A 15,926-nucleotide genomic window follows, 5' to 3' on the forward strand; every position below is an offset into this window, starting at 1 on the left:
TAATCAAGGGGCAAAAGAGGAAATAAATACAATAACTATCACTAGAGAAAAAATACTAGGGAAACTAATGGGGCTAAAGGTTGATAAGTCCCCTGGACCTGATGGGTTGCATCCTAGGATATTAAAGGAAGTAGCTACAGAGATAGTGGATGCACTGGTAATAATCTTCCAAGAATCCTTAGATTCTGGAAAAGTCCCAGAGGATTGGAAAACTGCCAATGTAACACCCTTATTCAAAAAGGGAGGGAGACAAAAAACAGGTAACTAAAGGCCAGTTAGTTTAACATCTGTCATTGGGAAAATGTTGGAGTCTATTAAATGGCTGATTCAGTTAAGTTTCTGGTCAATGGTAACCCCCAGGATGCTGATGATGGGTATTCAGTGATGGTAATGCCATTGAATGTTAAGGAGAGATGGTTAGAATCTTTCTTCTTATAGATGGTCATTGCCTGGCACTTATGTGTCATAAATGTTACTTGCCATTTATCATCCAAGCATCAATGTTGTCCAATTCTTGCTGCATATGGGCACAGGCTGCTTTAGTGTCTAAGGAGTTGTGAATGGTACAGAAAACTGTGCAATCATCAGCAAACACACTCTAAGACAGCTCCCCACACAGGGATTGTTGTGTGGCCTCTGTGTTATTGAGAGTCTCCTGAGATTGATTTAATTCAATCTTCATTAATACCAGGCTGTCCTGAAGGTGCTGACTGAAGGCACTGACATCCATCCCCTATCTTAGCAAATGGACCATTCAGATGAAAGATTCCAGTGAAATGTCACAGACCTGAAACATTAACTTTGTTTCTCTCTCCACAGACGCCAGACCTGCTGAGTATTTCTAGCATTGTCTATTAATATTGTAGATTTTCAGCATCCCGCAGTATTTTCCATTTGTAATGAGATGACGTGAGCTGCGATTTATTATTTTTAAATACCTATTCCATTCCCTTGTTAATTTTAAATTGTTTTCCAGGGAGAAGTAGCAGCAATGCACAACTTATAAAGAAAGTCTATGGTGTAATAAAGGAAGATTTGATAATCACTTGCAAGTTTGAAGACTCCATCCAAAGGCCGACTTTTGAACCCAAAGTGATCACAAATTTCCCCAAAAGAATGGTAGCTGAGCTACAGTTTGTGAAATGGCTGCATTATAAACATCCTGAAGACCATAAAAATGCCCATGTCATTGTGAATACTCATGATTTCATAAAGCAATGTCATTTCTCTTCACGTTACGAGAGCTTGATTATTTCCCTTCACACTGCCCAACTCCGCATCAAAGAATTACTTGTGTCAGATGCTGGATTCTATTTCTGTGACCCAGTTAACAAGATAAAAGCTGAAGTTAAAGGGGAGCCTGAGGTGACACAGGTGATTATCAAAGGTGAGTGCTGGTCTGTTGAAATCAGGCACCCATAGTGGGTGCACAGCCATCATGTTACCAATTTGGATGAAAGCAGGACTTCCACAGTAGGAAATAACTTGTCCTTGGATGATTGGATATTGGTGGACAGCCTGTAATGATGCCAGATGTCCAATGATCCCTGGAATTGGGCTTTTGGTTAACTGCTTAATGCACTAGTGCAAACCCCCTGAGTCTCCCACCCAATCATTCAGTGAGGAAATTGACCATCTGTTGCTGTACTGAGCCCTTGAAGAGACTCATGATCTTGAGAAGACCTGTTTGGCATTGGGTGGAACATGGATTGGGTTCAAAGTCCACACACACCTTTCTAGCAGGCCCCACCTAAAGGCAGTAATGGCTGGGGAGTTTGTCTTATTTGCACTTTCCAGACCCAGAGTGGTCAGGCTGACTACTAAGACCCCCTGGCTAAGATGCACTAACCAGGAATAGGCCAGGTATAAACCCCGACACTTTCTTCACCTGCATTTCTCAGCTGCTCGCTGAATGACGTGTTCAACATTCCAGAATTGGGAATGCTTTGTTGTCATTTGAAAAGCAGCCCTACTGTTGAGATTGTCTATTGTGTGATTTTTGAAAAAGTATGAGCAGGGAATCAACCTACTGCCCTTTCAACCTGGGGAACAATGTGTGAAAGACGAAGAATGAGGATGGCTCAGCAAATTTACAAAGTAGCCAGCTGACAGATAGAGATTAGGAAAGTCTTGGATTTGATCTCTAGCCTGTACTGAGTTAGCTGCTGACAGTTGGTAAAATTGGGCCTGACTGGGACGAGGAAATGGCAGATGACTCCTGGTTACCTCTCCCCATCTCTGTAATACCCTCCTTCCCTATAACCTCGGTGCTCCTCCAATTCTGGCCTCTTGTGGTTCCATGCTGCACTGTTTGTGGCTCTGCCTTCAGCTGCCAAGGGCCTAAGCTCTGGAGGTCCCTTCCTTAACCTCTCCACCATATTACATCTCTTTTTCTTCAAGGCACTCCTTAAAACCTCTTTTTTTGACCGAGCTTATGTGGCTCCTATTGAAGTTTGTTTGATAACACTCCTGTGAAGCACCTTGGGATACTTAATGATGTTGAAGGTGCTTCTTATAAATGTAAGTTGTTGTTGTCGGTTGCTATCCAACAACCTCTGCAGGACTGTCTGTGTGTTGCCCTGGTTGCAAGGACACACTTGGCATGGTTGTGGTTGAAAACATGTAGCAACTCAGTGCCTATAGGCATTCATCTGGCTATTTGGGGAGGTGAGCAGATGGGCAACTGCACTCTTTGTACCATCGCCTGGCATGAGTTGGTGCTTTCAGCATGGGACCAGGATGAGAGAGGAGAACGACTGGTCTGACACAAGAACAAATATTAATTCTCAACTTTTTTAAGGTATCAATATCCTTAAATACAAGCCATGGTAACTAATTAGTTCCAAATATATGAACTGACAGCTGGGTGATTTCACAAGTCTGCTCTTGTTATTCCTCCTGTTGTGACAAAGTACTTCAATACTTTTCTCTTTTGTTCTTTAAGCTGTACCAATTTCTAAGACTTTTTTCCAAATGTCCCCACTGGAAGCGAACAAGCCCATGATGCTGCAATTGAATATGATTAGGTTTTATCCAAGAGACATTCAGGTGGATTGGCTGATGGACAAGAGTCAACTAGAAGGAAGCACTCTGTTATCTGTCAATGCTCAATGTGATGGAACCTTCAATGCTATGGCTGCAATTGCATTTGTACCACAAGCAAAAGACGACAGTAAAACAATTACTTGCCAGATCACTCATGAATCTAAGAAGATACCGAAGGTGCTGAAGCTCCAAGTTGCATGTAAGTACTGCACAGGCAGAATAACTAATTCTTCCTCCTTCCTGCTTGGTGCTGACTCCTTGCTGGACCAGCCCTGGACGTGTGCCAAGTATTTTCTAATGTCTTTTTCATGCAGCAAATTGTTGTGATCTGGAATGCGCTGCCTGAAAGGGCGTTGGAAGCAGATTCAGTCGTAACTTTCAGAAGGGAATTGGATATGCACTTGAAAACTAACAGCACTGTGGACTTACCAACACCACATGGATTGCAATGGTTCAAGAAGGCGGCTCACTGCCACCTTCCAAGGGATATAAGGATGGGGTAATAAATGTTGGCCTTGGCAGCAATGCCCACATCCCATGAATATATATTTTTTTTAAATTTGCAGGGCTATGGGAAAGGCACAGGGGGAGTAACACCAATTAGATTGCTCTGCCAAATAGCCAACATAGACATGATGGACTGAATGGCCTCCTTCTGTGTTGATCTGTGACCTTCCCCGCGTGGCCGGTATTTACCTGTGGACAAAGACGGTGAGCATTAGTAGGCTATCCAAAACATAGCCAAATGCTTTCTACTTTGGAAGCAGGGATTGCTGAATGATGACCAGGAATTTTGGCTGATTTTTTTCCCTTTCCTAGCTAAGGAGCACTGAGGCCAGTTCCAGCACTTCGTGCTGCCCTAGCTGGGGTTGCCATTGTCGACATTGAGTGGACATCAGACAGCAATGTCCTTCTGGTCTGTTTGGCTTGTGAACATGCTGAGGAACAATTCTGTCACGAGACAGGAGTGTGTTACTTATATCCACTGTTTTCAGTAAAGTTTATTCTAGAGGTGGGGCTTTAATATGATCTTTGTCTGGTGATTTTACAAAGCTCTTTTCTAACAGATGGACCTGTAAGTCTCAGGGTGCAACCAGGGAAAAATGTTCTGAAGAGGAAAGGTGACCTGCTCGAACTGCTTTGTATATCCAATAGCAACCCGATAGCCCGAATGTCTTGGAGCTTCAATGGAACAGTTTTGCAGAGCAAACAAACAAATCAACTGAAGATCAAAGTGGAGAACATCTCACTCAGTGACCAGGGGAACTACACCTGCTCTGCAGAGAATACGTTGGGAACAAGAACGTCAGTGGTGGTGGTCAATGTGACTGACAGCATGACAAGTGGTTTGTATCTATTAGCTTCATACCGAAGACATCTTGAGTTTATCGTAGAATCCTACAGCTCAGAGAGAGGCCATTTGGCCCAATGTGACTGCACTGCCTCACTGAAAAAGCTACCAATTAGCTTCCTCTCCTGCACTTTCCCCAACACTCAGAATTGGACACAGTTTTATTTTTTCCATTAATTTTCCTTTTCAATTTTTTCCTCCCAAAAGCATAGATTTATTTGATGGATAACAGTTCACACGTGAGCTGGACACTCTCTAGTATCTCAGCCCTAAACCGGTTATCATGGTCAGCAATGGTAGGTAGTTCAACAATGGAAAGCCAACAATCCCAAAGTCAAACCCAACATGTGAGCAAACATACGCTTACGGTTAAGGGGAGATTGCATGGAGTTGTACAAATTGTGAATGGGTCTTAATAGAGTAAATAAGGTGAAAACTGACAATAGTTTCAGTAACCAGAGGACACAGATTAAAGATTATTTGCAAAGAGCAAGAGTGGGGGAGATGAGGAGAATTCTTTCTATGCAGCAAGTTAGGGTGATCTGCAATGCGCTGCCTGAAAGGGTGATGGAGGCAAATTCAAAAAGGAAGTGCAGGAAATGAAGTTTTTGGGGCTGTTATGAAAGAGCAGGCCAGTGGGATTGGTTGAATAGTTATTTTAAAGAGGTGGCACAGGCAAGATGGGCTGAATGACTACCTCCTGTTTTCTGAATTGCCAGCGGGGATGACAGAATCTCTGGGTTCCCAGCCCTCAGGTTGTGGATCACTGGGTTCATCCATCTCTCAGGCTCTGCAGGGAAGTCTGGATAGTGACTGAGGGCAGAATCAGGCCCAGCTAATGTTCCCCTCGCTGGTTAAATATCCTATTTACCCTTGCTGTCAAGGCTGTTGCTTGAGAGGTAATGGAGGCTGCCTAGTAACCAATGGAATTCAGGTCTTATCAGTGTTTTCAGGAGGAACAAACTGGTTAAAGAAGTGAGTTGGTAAATCTGTAAAGTGTAGCTGCATGCTGATACAGTTCGATGAAGGGAGGTGGGAGGAGGCTTGTGTGGAGTATAAACACCTGTAAATAATTTGTAATACTTAGGATAGAAAAGAAAGGTAGAAAGAGTTGCATTCATATAGCACCTTTCACTCCCCAAAGCACCTTACAGTCAATGAAATATGTCGTAAAGTGGAGATGTGGCAGCCAATTTGCACACAGCAAGCTCCCACAAACAACAATGTGATAATGACCCAGATAATCTGTTTTTGTCGAGTTGACTGAGGGATAAATATTTGCGAGGACATTGGGGAAAAAATCCCCAGTTTTTGTTCAAAACATTGCTGGGAGATATTTTGTGTCCCCCTGAGAGGGCAAACAGAGCCTCGTTTTAACATTTTGTTCAAACTGACGACATCTCCAACAGTGCAGTGTTCCCTCGGTATAGCACTGTGGTGTCCACTTAGTTTTTTTGTGCTCAAGTCCCTGGAGTGAGTCTTGAACTCATATCTTGTGACTCAGAGGTGAAATTGAGCCTTTGTCGACAGGGTAGAATGGCAGAATGTGCAGCACAGAAACAGGCCATTCGGCCTAGCTGGTCTATGCTAGCATTTATACTTCACATGAGCCTCTTCCCATTTCATTTCATCTCATCCCATCAACATATCCTCTTATTTCCTTCTTCCTCATGTGATTATCCCGCTTCCCCTTAAATGGGCAGAATTTTATGGTCCCGTTTCGGTGGGGACTGGGCTGTAAAATGTGGTGAGCCATTATAAATCCCATCGCCGACATGGGAAACGTAAAATCCCGCTGTCGTAAAGTTCTGCCCAATGTGTCTATGCTATCCACCTCAGCTATTCCCTGTGGTAGTAAGATCCACATCCTAACCACTCTCTAAGAAGCTCCTCCTGAACTGCTGTTTTTGTTGCAGATGTGGCTGAAAAACAAGTGTGGCTGGTCTCTGGGATCAGCACCAGTGTAGTGCTTCTCCTGATCATTGTGACGTCAGTTGTTGTGTACGCTGTAAGTACCTTTCGACTTTGGAGCTCAACTTGCTCAGTGTCTGGTGTCAACCTGCTTCTGAAGTGACTTCACCTTTTTCTTGGGAAGTCCCACAGGAAAATGTGCAGCAAGTTGTAAAAAGCAATATTCATGGAGGTGCTGGAAACCAATGAGGCTCAGCAAGTCAGGCTGCATCTGTGCACAAACAGAATCAGTTGCTTGATGCTTGTGGTCCTCAAACTCTTGCTCAAAGATCTGAAACCTTGACTGGCTGATGTCTGTGGCTCTAAAGACCTGACCTTCTGAGTGTCTCCAACCTTTGACGCTTTTGTTTACAGTCAGGCGACAGTCAGCCAGATCTGTCAATCACAATTGTCCCTCTTTTTCAGCTCATAAGAAAGCACAGAGCTACAGGGCAACAGGTTGAAAATCCGCTGTACATGGTGAGTATGAATGTGAACAAAGGAACACAATACTCACCCGGGATTTCTAGACATTGGTTCCAATCAAAGACTTTCTGTCAATAGCCCCTTTGAGTCCCTGTGCTACAAACCTGGGACCAACACAGTGAAGACCTATGCACTGAATCCATTCTCCTTGCTTTTCAGACACCATCCTTTTGCTGGCAATATTCTGAGATGAAGCCAGTCTGTTTGCAACCTTGGTGTCACATTCGACCCCAAGGTGAACTTCCAACCTTTTAGTCATGCCATCTATAAGACCACCCATATCCACTGTTATGATCACAGCTGATGTTATTGTTGAGCAAGCCAGATGCCAGAGTGAAGTCTGTCTCACTGATCATAAACCTCTTTTTATTGTGAAAACGAGGAGGAAAAGCTACTGATCTCAAAAGCATAGAACTCCAATAACACCTTTAAAATTTTAAAAATTAAAAGATTTAATTAAAAAGAAAAAAGACTTAAACACACAAGATTAACCTTCCATAGTTAAACAGTCATACAGAACAACCCATAAAAAAACCCGCTTGATCAAAAGTACACAATTAAACTACCTTCTTGGCAACAATCCTCTTTTAGATTTTAACCATAAAAATCCAGTAATATTACCCAAATCAAGGAATTGTTGTCACATTATTAAAAGTATGCCTCACAACTTTTCAAACACTTCTGCTCTGATGTGGAATTCCAAAAGAGGTTCAGAAACAAACTGTTTCCAAAAACACAGACTTTCCTGGCTTAACACAGAGTGGCTGCCTCCAATTTAAAACTTTCACAGCTTTTTCAATGGCTCACACACCAAGGAGCTGGTCTTCAGCACTTTTCTCCCATAGCCATCGCATGACTCAATTAAGCATCCTTCCTTAAATATCTTTTTTCTCTTTCATCTCAGGCTCCATTGTCCTCAAATACCTCTTTGAACTCAACTTCTACACATTTAAAAATCTTTAATGTTTTCTATTTTGTCTCTACTTTCCTGTTAATAAAATGTAATATACCATCCCCTGTATACTCAGGAAGACTTTGTAAGATGCAAGTGTTCCTTGCCACCTCTGAAAACCCTTCTGAAATTCAACAGCTGAGAAACCAAGTTTCCCCACTTATCTCTCAGTGCAAATTTTAAATCCACCCTATCTACTTGTAACTCAATCTCACCATAACCTCTCATTACAAATGCATCAACCTAAAACCTTTAACCTTTCAAATCTTAACCTTCACAGACAAGCTGTCTGTAGTAACTTCCCACCCTCCGTTTAATGAATTATATACACACACACACACACACATATTTAAAAAATATATCTCTCATCACACCGCCTCTGTACCATCGCCTGATTTCACCCGTCTTAGCTCATTTGCTGCTGAAAAATGTCTTCCATGCCTTTGTTTTTATTCCAACATACCCTTGGCTAGTCTCCCATATTCTAGCCTCCATTTACACTTGAGGTCATCCAAAACTCTACTGCCCGTGTCTTAAATTGCTGCAAGTCCTGTTCCCTCATCACCCCTGTGCTCGCTGACTCCCGGCCAACCAATGTCTTGATTTTAAAATTCTCATTTTTGTTTTCAAATCCCCCATAGTTTTGTGTCTCCCTAGCTCTGTACTCTCCTCCAGCCCCATAACCTCCGAGATATCTGCACTTCTCTAATTCCGGCCTCTTGTGTATTCCCAATTGTAATTGCTCTGCCATTGGTGGCCATGTCTTCAGTTGCCTCAGCCCAAGGCTCTGGGTTTCCCTCCCTCCACCTCTCTGCCTCTCTACATTGCTTTCCTCCTTTAAGCCATACCTTAAAAATCTACTTCTTTGACCAAAATTTGGTCACCTGGCAAAATATCTCCCTATGAATCTCGGTGTCCAACTTTATTCTTTAATGCTCATGTGAAGTGCCTTGGGTCATTTCATTACGCTAAAGGTGCATTACAATTATAAGCTGTTGTTGCTTTGGCTCTACTGTGGTCACACACAGCTGGTGTAGATGTGGCTTTACTGGGTTTGACCCTCTGTTTTCTCCCTGTCCCTCCCAAACCCATCGACTGTTGCTGAGGCGCAGTTGCCTGGTCACCCTGGTACATTAACCAAGTGGCTATGCTTCATGTGATAACCAAGACAGTGAGTGTTAACAGGTTGCTTGGCCTTAGTCTGGCAATGGTCTAATTTTAAAATTCTCATTCTTGTTTTCAAACTCCTCCACAGCCTTAATCCCCTCTCTATCTCTGTAAGCTCCTGCAGCCCCACAACCCTGTAAGAACTCTGTGTTCCCCCTCTTTCGTATCCTCAATTTTAACTGCTTCACCAGTGGTGGCCATGTCTTTAGCTGCCTGGGCCCCAAGTTCTGGGATTTTCTCTCTAAACCTCTCTCCTCCTCTAAGGTCTTCTTTTAAATCCACCTCTTTAACTAAGCTTTTAACCACCTCTAATATCTATTTACGTGGTTCATTGTCAAATTTAGTTTGTTAACGTTTCTGTGACACACCTTGAGATGTTTCACCAAGTTAAATGTGCTATATAAATGCAAGTTGTGGTTGGAGGAGGGGCGGTGCGGAGGGGGTGCTGGTGGTCATCACAGTCGAATGTGAAATTGGAATCAGTCAATGTCGGCACAGTGTCTGGAAAAGAGTCACTTGATTGTGATTCAGTGCTGATTTTTCTTCTCTAGTTTTGTTTTTCCCCAACTTAACCCAGAATTCTCGAGTCTCCTACTGCCATTAGGACTATGATCAGCTGAGGAGGTACAGACTGGGAACAGAGTCTGTGAATATTTTTGATCTGTACATCCCTGGTGCAGTTAACCCAGTGGATTGAGGTGGGGGCCGAGTCTGGTCCTGCTCCCAGTAACAGTGAGTGTTTCCGTTGTTGCTATTAGGGATGACCTTCCACCCCTGTGACCCTGAGGTCATTGACATGGTACACGTTTCCTTCCAGGTTTTGGATGGAAGCTGAGTCTTGGGTCTGTTCTTGACCGGGACCACCCTCTCCAACACCATGGGATTAAGCCCATTACCTATAGGCCTCCCTGCCACTGAACAGGAAGTGGTGCGAGTTTTGAAGTGGACAGGACAAGGAGAGAAGTGGAAACACTTCAATCTTGTGTAACTATGACAAGACCCATGTTTCCAAATGATTATGTCTTTCTCCCTTTAAGGTGTCCTCGCATCCGAATGCTGATGTTTATGAGACTCTGGAAAAAGCTGATACTGAGGAGCCCAGCATCCAAAAGGTAACTAGCAGTGGACTTAAACTGATAGGCGCAGGCAGGGGCAGTAATGCTGGTGGGTGCCTGAGTGTGGGTCCAGGTTATTCCTATCTCTGAGCCATTTGAGACAACTTCAGCGGCTAGAGCAGCTCAGCTGTAGGGAGAGAACATGTTCAGGAAGTACAAGGACATTGGGGTGGGTATGGTATTTAACAGGGTATAATTGAGTGCTTTCTTCTGGTTGGGGTTGGATGGAAAGTGCACGATGTATGAAGTGTGGGTGTGTTGGTTCTGAATGGTATTCAGTGCGATGGGTTGGATTGGGCACAGTTTTTGGAGATGGATGTATGAACGATGATTAGTTGGCGGGGGGGAGTTGGATTGTGTGCAGTATATTTTGGTAGGATCTTAGCTAGCTGGGGGAACCCTTTTATCTTCCATGTGACCTTGGGTCCTGGGCTAGAGACTGACGGGAACTGTAAGACACTGTATCAGCTCGACTCTGGACAAGATCATCTCACTGACCTCTGCTTTTTATTTCTTCTTAAGATGAGTGAAGCCATTTATGCAAACACTTTACAAAATTTGAAAGGCTTTAATTCAGCACCAGCCAAGACCGAGGTAAGCCAAGGGGAGGTGCACAACAGGGGAAAAAAAACAGCATACAGTTGAGGAACAGCCCCTTAAGCTTGAAGTCTTTAAACCGAGCAGCTGATAGCACAATTATATAACAGACAGAACTTCCTATTGTAGAAGAGAGAAGTAGCAACTTAAGTTGGTTTAAAAACTTTGATATAAATGAGATGGAAGTCTTTGAGAGGATAAAAAGGCTCAGAAGAAATGAATCTATAATGTTGGATGGTATATATCCCAGAGGATGAGGAGAGACACGAGATGAGACTTGAGTCATTAACATACGTTATGAGGGAGTGGAACACTGGGACAGTATGAGTAGATTGTAAAAAAAACTGGTTAACACAATGCCTACAATCAGCGCCAATTCAGAGTGCCATTAATGCACCGCTTAATGTTTTCCCATTTCTCACATCAGTAGAAATATAGAAAATTTTACTGCTCTGAAGGAGGCCATCAGCCCATCCTGCCTGTGTCAGTCAAAGAGCTATCCAGCCGAATCCACTTTCCAGCTCTTGGTCCGTAAACCCTGTAGGTTAGGACACTTCAAGTGCATATCCAAGTGCTTTTTAAATGTCATGAGGGCTTCTGCCTCTGGTATTAAGTTCCAGACCCCCACTACCCTCTGGGTGGAAAAAAAAATCTCCTCAATTTCCCTATAATTCATCAGCCAATTACTTTAAATCGATGCCCCCTGGTTATTGAACTCTCTGCTAAGGTCCTTCCTATTCACTCTATCTAGGCTCCTCATCATTTTACACACCTCAATTTAATCTTCCCGCAGCCTCCTCTGTTCCAAAGACAAAGAATCCCAGCCTAACCGATCTTTCCTCATAGTTAAGATTCTCCAATCCTGGCAACAGGTAAATCTCCTTTGTACCCTCTATAATGCGATCAATTTCTTCCTGTAATGCAGCGACCAGAACTGTACACTTTCTTCCTCTAGGCTTCCAGAATGATAAAACTGATTTAGTGTTAACTGAAAAACCTTTCAAGAGGATCCCTTGTATTTAGTATTATTAAAGGGATTGTTCTTTTTTCCCAAAGTACCCTGATCAGGTGGATCCCATGCCACCATTTTGAAGGGAAGTGAGGACATTCTGTGTTCTGGACCATATTTATCCCTCAATCAACATCACCAAAAGCGGTCATCTGGTCATTATCACATTAATGTTTGTGGGAGCTTGCCATGTGCAAATTGGTTGCCCGGGTTTCCCTACGTTGCAAAGGTGCAACATTTAATTGGCTGTAAAACATTTCGAGGCATCCTGAGTTCCTGAAAGTAGTTGTCAAAGCCCGAAAAACCTCTCCAAAAATGGGGCTTGACTTATACACCAAGTATAAAAATGAACCGCCAGCCTGGGTGGTCACCATTTTGAAGCATCGTCAAAGATTGGGTGTGTATTAAACTCCCATGCACCTTCTCAACACCACCCCTATCACCTGCTTGATTCCTTGCATCCAGTTATAAGGTGCCGGTAATAAAACACACATTTGTGGAGTGGAAAATTGAGGCTGACTATTAATGCGAGTATAACTAGTCATAGCTGAGAAGGTTGTGGGGAGTTGGTGGTGTCGACTTACACACCGAGTGCTTGCAGAAACATGATTTTTAGGGCTAGAAAAGTTGGTGTTGTCTTAAACACCAGTTGACTTATATGCCGCAATTTACAGTAAATAAATTGATTAAGTATTTCACTAACTGCCTAAGAACGTGTAAGTGTAGTTGGCAACTTCTACAGGCTCCCTTGATGGCTCAGTGGATAGTGACTGCTCAGTGTGGAAATAAGCCCTGCAGACTAGGAACTCCCAGGTTCTGTCATGGCATGTCCTGATATTAGCTCACCTCAACCGCAGACATGGAAGACATGCTCCAATTCACTTCAGCAATATAATGTTAAGGATTAGGAAGATTCAGCCACTCTTCTCACTCCTGACCACTATCCAGTCGCTCCTGCTGGAAGGTGTCTGCATTGGCACCAGGCCTGGGCAGAATCGGCTCAGTTGCGATGCCCTCGAGAGTCGAATAGCACATCACTATCCTGCAGGTGTGTTCCAGCTGAAGTCAGCACCAGCAGTCAGACCACAGGGGTGAGAATGCGAAGTAGACGGGATAGCGTCTCCCGCCCATTGGCACCTGACGTTCAGCTCTATCAAAGACAATCCATCTACATATCGGACCTGGCAGGTAACAGCCAGAAGTTATAATAATGCCTCCCTGCCGAGTTGAATTTCACCACCCAGTAGGTGGAATATCATCTTGGCACAGAGGGCAGGGAAAAGATTCCCCAAGATCAGGAGTTCATCTGATTTCAGATCTTAAGAGTATGATGAACAGCTGAGGGGCAAAACCCATTCCAGGTGGCATTAACTGAGGAGATAGTTGTAAGATCAAAATAACAAAGCGGGGGGGTGTGTGTGTGTGGTACGAGGAGGTGGTGGGGGTGGTGTTTGTGGAACCAGGAATGAAAAATGATCAGTGGTGCTTGAAGCTAAAAGTGAGCGAAGTTGATGCTTGGAGCCCATCGTATACAGGGAATGTGAATACAGGTTATAAAGGGAAGGGTGGAATTCCTGATTAAGCAGGAAGGAGGTGCTTTTGGGGTTGGGACAGATGATGGATATATTGGTCCGGGAAGGTCCACTGGGACCCAGAGGGATGGTCATAGCCAAGAATTTTGTTTCATTTTATCTTTTTGGATGAAAGCCAAGTGCCACATTCATTCTGAACTCTCTTCTGTTTAAATTCTTTTGCAGATCGCCATAGAGGATTAAGCGGAAGGTTCAACATTGAAAATTGAGGTTGACTATTAATGCGAGTGTAATTAGTCATAGCTGAGAAGGTTGTGGGCAGTTGGTGGTGTCGATTTATACACTGAGTGCTTGCAGAAACAGGATTTTTAGGGCTAGAAAAGTTGGTGTCGTCTTAAACACCAGTTGACTTATATGCCGCAATTTACAGTAAATAAATCGCTTAAGTATTTCACTAACTGCTTAAGAATGTATAAGTGTAGTTGGCAATTTCTATAGGCTCCCCTGATGGTTCAGTGGATAGTGACTGCCCAGTGTGGAAATAAGCCCAGTTTATCAACTGAATAGTGTAACTTCCCTGACTCGACTCACACTCTGACCTGACGGTCTCTGCCAGGATTCAGCCAGTGGATGGTAAAGGGGACCACAATCTTTTCTACTGCCTTAATGCAGAGCTTGTGTGATGATCACAGATGTGCCTTACTGCTGTGCATTCTCCCTCAGTGGATGGAATTCATCCATTGGCCACAACACACTGGAGCAGCAAGACTCAAAGCTGCTGATGGCTGGACGGACTCTCGACCCTCCTTCCACTGAGTTCCCAATCTCGGTCCCTAAGTGCTGGGTGGCCTCGGGGACCAATTAGGGAGACAGTGTGGGTGTGGGTGGCTTGTCAGTTCAGATCAGCACTGAGGGGTAGCTAGAATTAGCTGTCCTGTCCACCTGTTGCTGTCCTGACCTGTTCAGGGAAAGTAGGAGAGAAAAATAGTACCAATTAGCAAAATGAAATTAAGCTTTTTCTCAAATCATCTATTTGCATCTTCCACAATTGTACAATAAATCATACTGTATTTGTCAGCGATGTCAGAACTGATTAAGTATACTTGTAATCCGACTCTTTAGCTGTTTGTTCCCAAATAGGCTCCTGTCCTTTTGCTGCCCTTCGCCATCATCTCACTGAGCTGGAATTTTTAGACAGATCTTGTCAATGATTTCTCCTTCTATTCTAGGTTTGAGGCACAGACATGCTGTCTTCACTGGACTGCTTCCTCATTTCAGCGACAGTCCCTTCCCATTGATCATGATACCAGCCCTTCCCTCCCACTGACAATTATTACTTAACATTCTTAGCAGCCAGCTGAGGCTCAGTTGGTAGAGTCTCACCTTACGCCAGAAGGGTGTGGACTCAAGTTCCACTCCGGGGACTTGAGCACAAAGTCTATGTAGGACTGAGGGAGTGCTGTGCTGTTGGAGGTACCATTTTCAGTTGTAGGATTAAATCAAGGCCCTGTCTACCCTCTCCAATGGAATTAAGTAAAAGATCCCACAGTATTGTTGGAAAAAGAGCAGGGGAGTTCTCCCTGTTGTCCAGACCAACATTTTTTCCCTCAAAATGGATTGGCTGGCTATTATCGCATTGTTGTTTGTGGGAGCTTGCTGTGTGTGAATTGGCTACTGCATTTCCTAATTTACAACAGTGATTACACTTCAAAAAGTACTTCATTGGGTGTGAAGGACTTAAGGACATCCTGAATGATGTCATGGAAGGCGCTGTAGAAAATACAAGTGTCTCTTTTTCCTTTATTATGAACTATAGCAGTGTTCAAAGGTTGTTGGTATCTTAACTAAAATCTGTGTGTTTGAGATGTATTTGATTGGCTGCATATAACTCCAGTGTGACCTGTTGCCATGAGGACAGTCTACATAATTTGGTCTGATTCTGTTCTGCCTTGGCCAATGGAAACGCAGGGCCACAGCCAACACATCTCAGCATGTCCAGGTTGCAACCATGTAACCTGCTCATTCAGGCTAATGTTTGGGGACCTTCAGCAACACTGAAGTCATACAGGACCCGAGAGCCACTCTCAACAAACCACCCCACACGTATAGCCACTGTGTCCAAAGTCGTGTTTCGGAGTGGGAAAGTGCTCGTGGTATTTGACATGGGCCCCTGTCAAGAGCAAGCTGGGAGTAATAGGTGTCATAGTAACTGGGTGGATTATAGCCTCATCCACCTTGTGCTGGTTGTCATAATTCATCTCACGGCCATTAGTGTAATTTTCTTCCGATGAAACAACCTTATTTTCTCCCCTTGTTTCCTGAAGGCAGCAACTCATAAACACCAGCCTTATCCTTCAAGTCACTCATCCACAGGATGTTTATCAGCTGTAAACCACAGTGGTCATAGAATTAGAATCATGAAAGCACAAAAACATGCCATTCATGTAGGCGTTTATCCTCCACGCAAACAGTAATCCTGATCCCTCATGTCCACCCTGAAGCCCCTTTAAGTCACTTCCCTTCAACTGCCTATCCAAGGTAGACTGTTCGTCTACAATGCATCAGGCTCAATTCTATTCTCATTCAACATTTGGACATGTACCTGTCAGCTGGGGAAGAGAGGGGGTGCACTTACTGGATAGTAGCGCCCGGGCGCAACCCCGGGATGACTTTTACCCCCATCCTAATCCAAGGGCGACTCCAACGAACGGCACTAACTGGC

General features: G+C 43.8%; 1 protein-coding gene across 3 annotated transcripts in view; it reads left to right on the forward strand.

Moving 5' to 3' along the window:
• Positions 1-14,279, forward strand: part of LOC121271320 (cell adhesion molecule 3-like) — a 30,555-nt gene extending 16,276 nt beyond the window's left edge. For all 3 annotated transcript variants that reach the window (XM_041177241.1, XM_041177239.1, XM_041177240.1), the window contains exons 2-9: positions 977-1,387; positions 2,945-3,244; positions 4,113-4,391; positions 6,313-6,404; positions 6,773-6,826; positions 9,989-10,063; positions 10,589-10,660; positions 13,430-14,279. In XM_041177241.1, the coding sequence (XP_041033175.1) occupies positions 1,117-1,387; positions 2,945-3,244; positions 4,113-4,391; positions 6,313-6,404; positions 6,773-6,826; positions 9,989-10,063; positions 10,589-10,660; positions 13,430-13,447 (1,161 nt within the window). In that variant the 5' untranslated portion in view covers positions 977-1,116 and the 3' untranslated portion in view covers positions 13,448-14,279. The remainder of the gene's footprint in view (positions 1-976; positions 1,388-2,944; positions 3,245-4,112; positions 4,392-6,312; positions 6,405-6,772; positions 6,827-9,988; positions 10,064-10,588; positions 10,661-13,429) is intronic.
• Positions 14,280-15,926: the final 1,647 nt, after the last annotated feature.

Source organism: Carcharodon carcharias, chromosome 30 (genome assembly GCF_017639515.1).
Source record: "Carcharodon carcharias isolate sCarCar2 chromosome 30, sCarCar2.pri, whole genome shotgun sequence".
NCBI classification, from domain to species: domain Eukaryota; kingdom Metazoa; phylum Chordata; class Chondrichthyes; order Lamniformes; family Lamnidae; genus Carcharodon; species Carcharodon carcharias.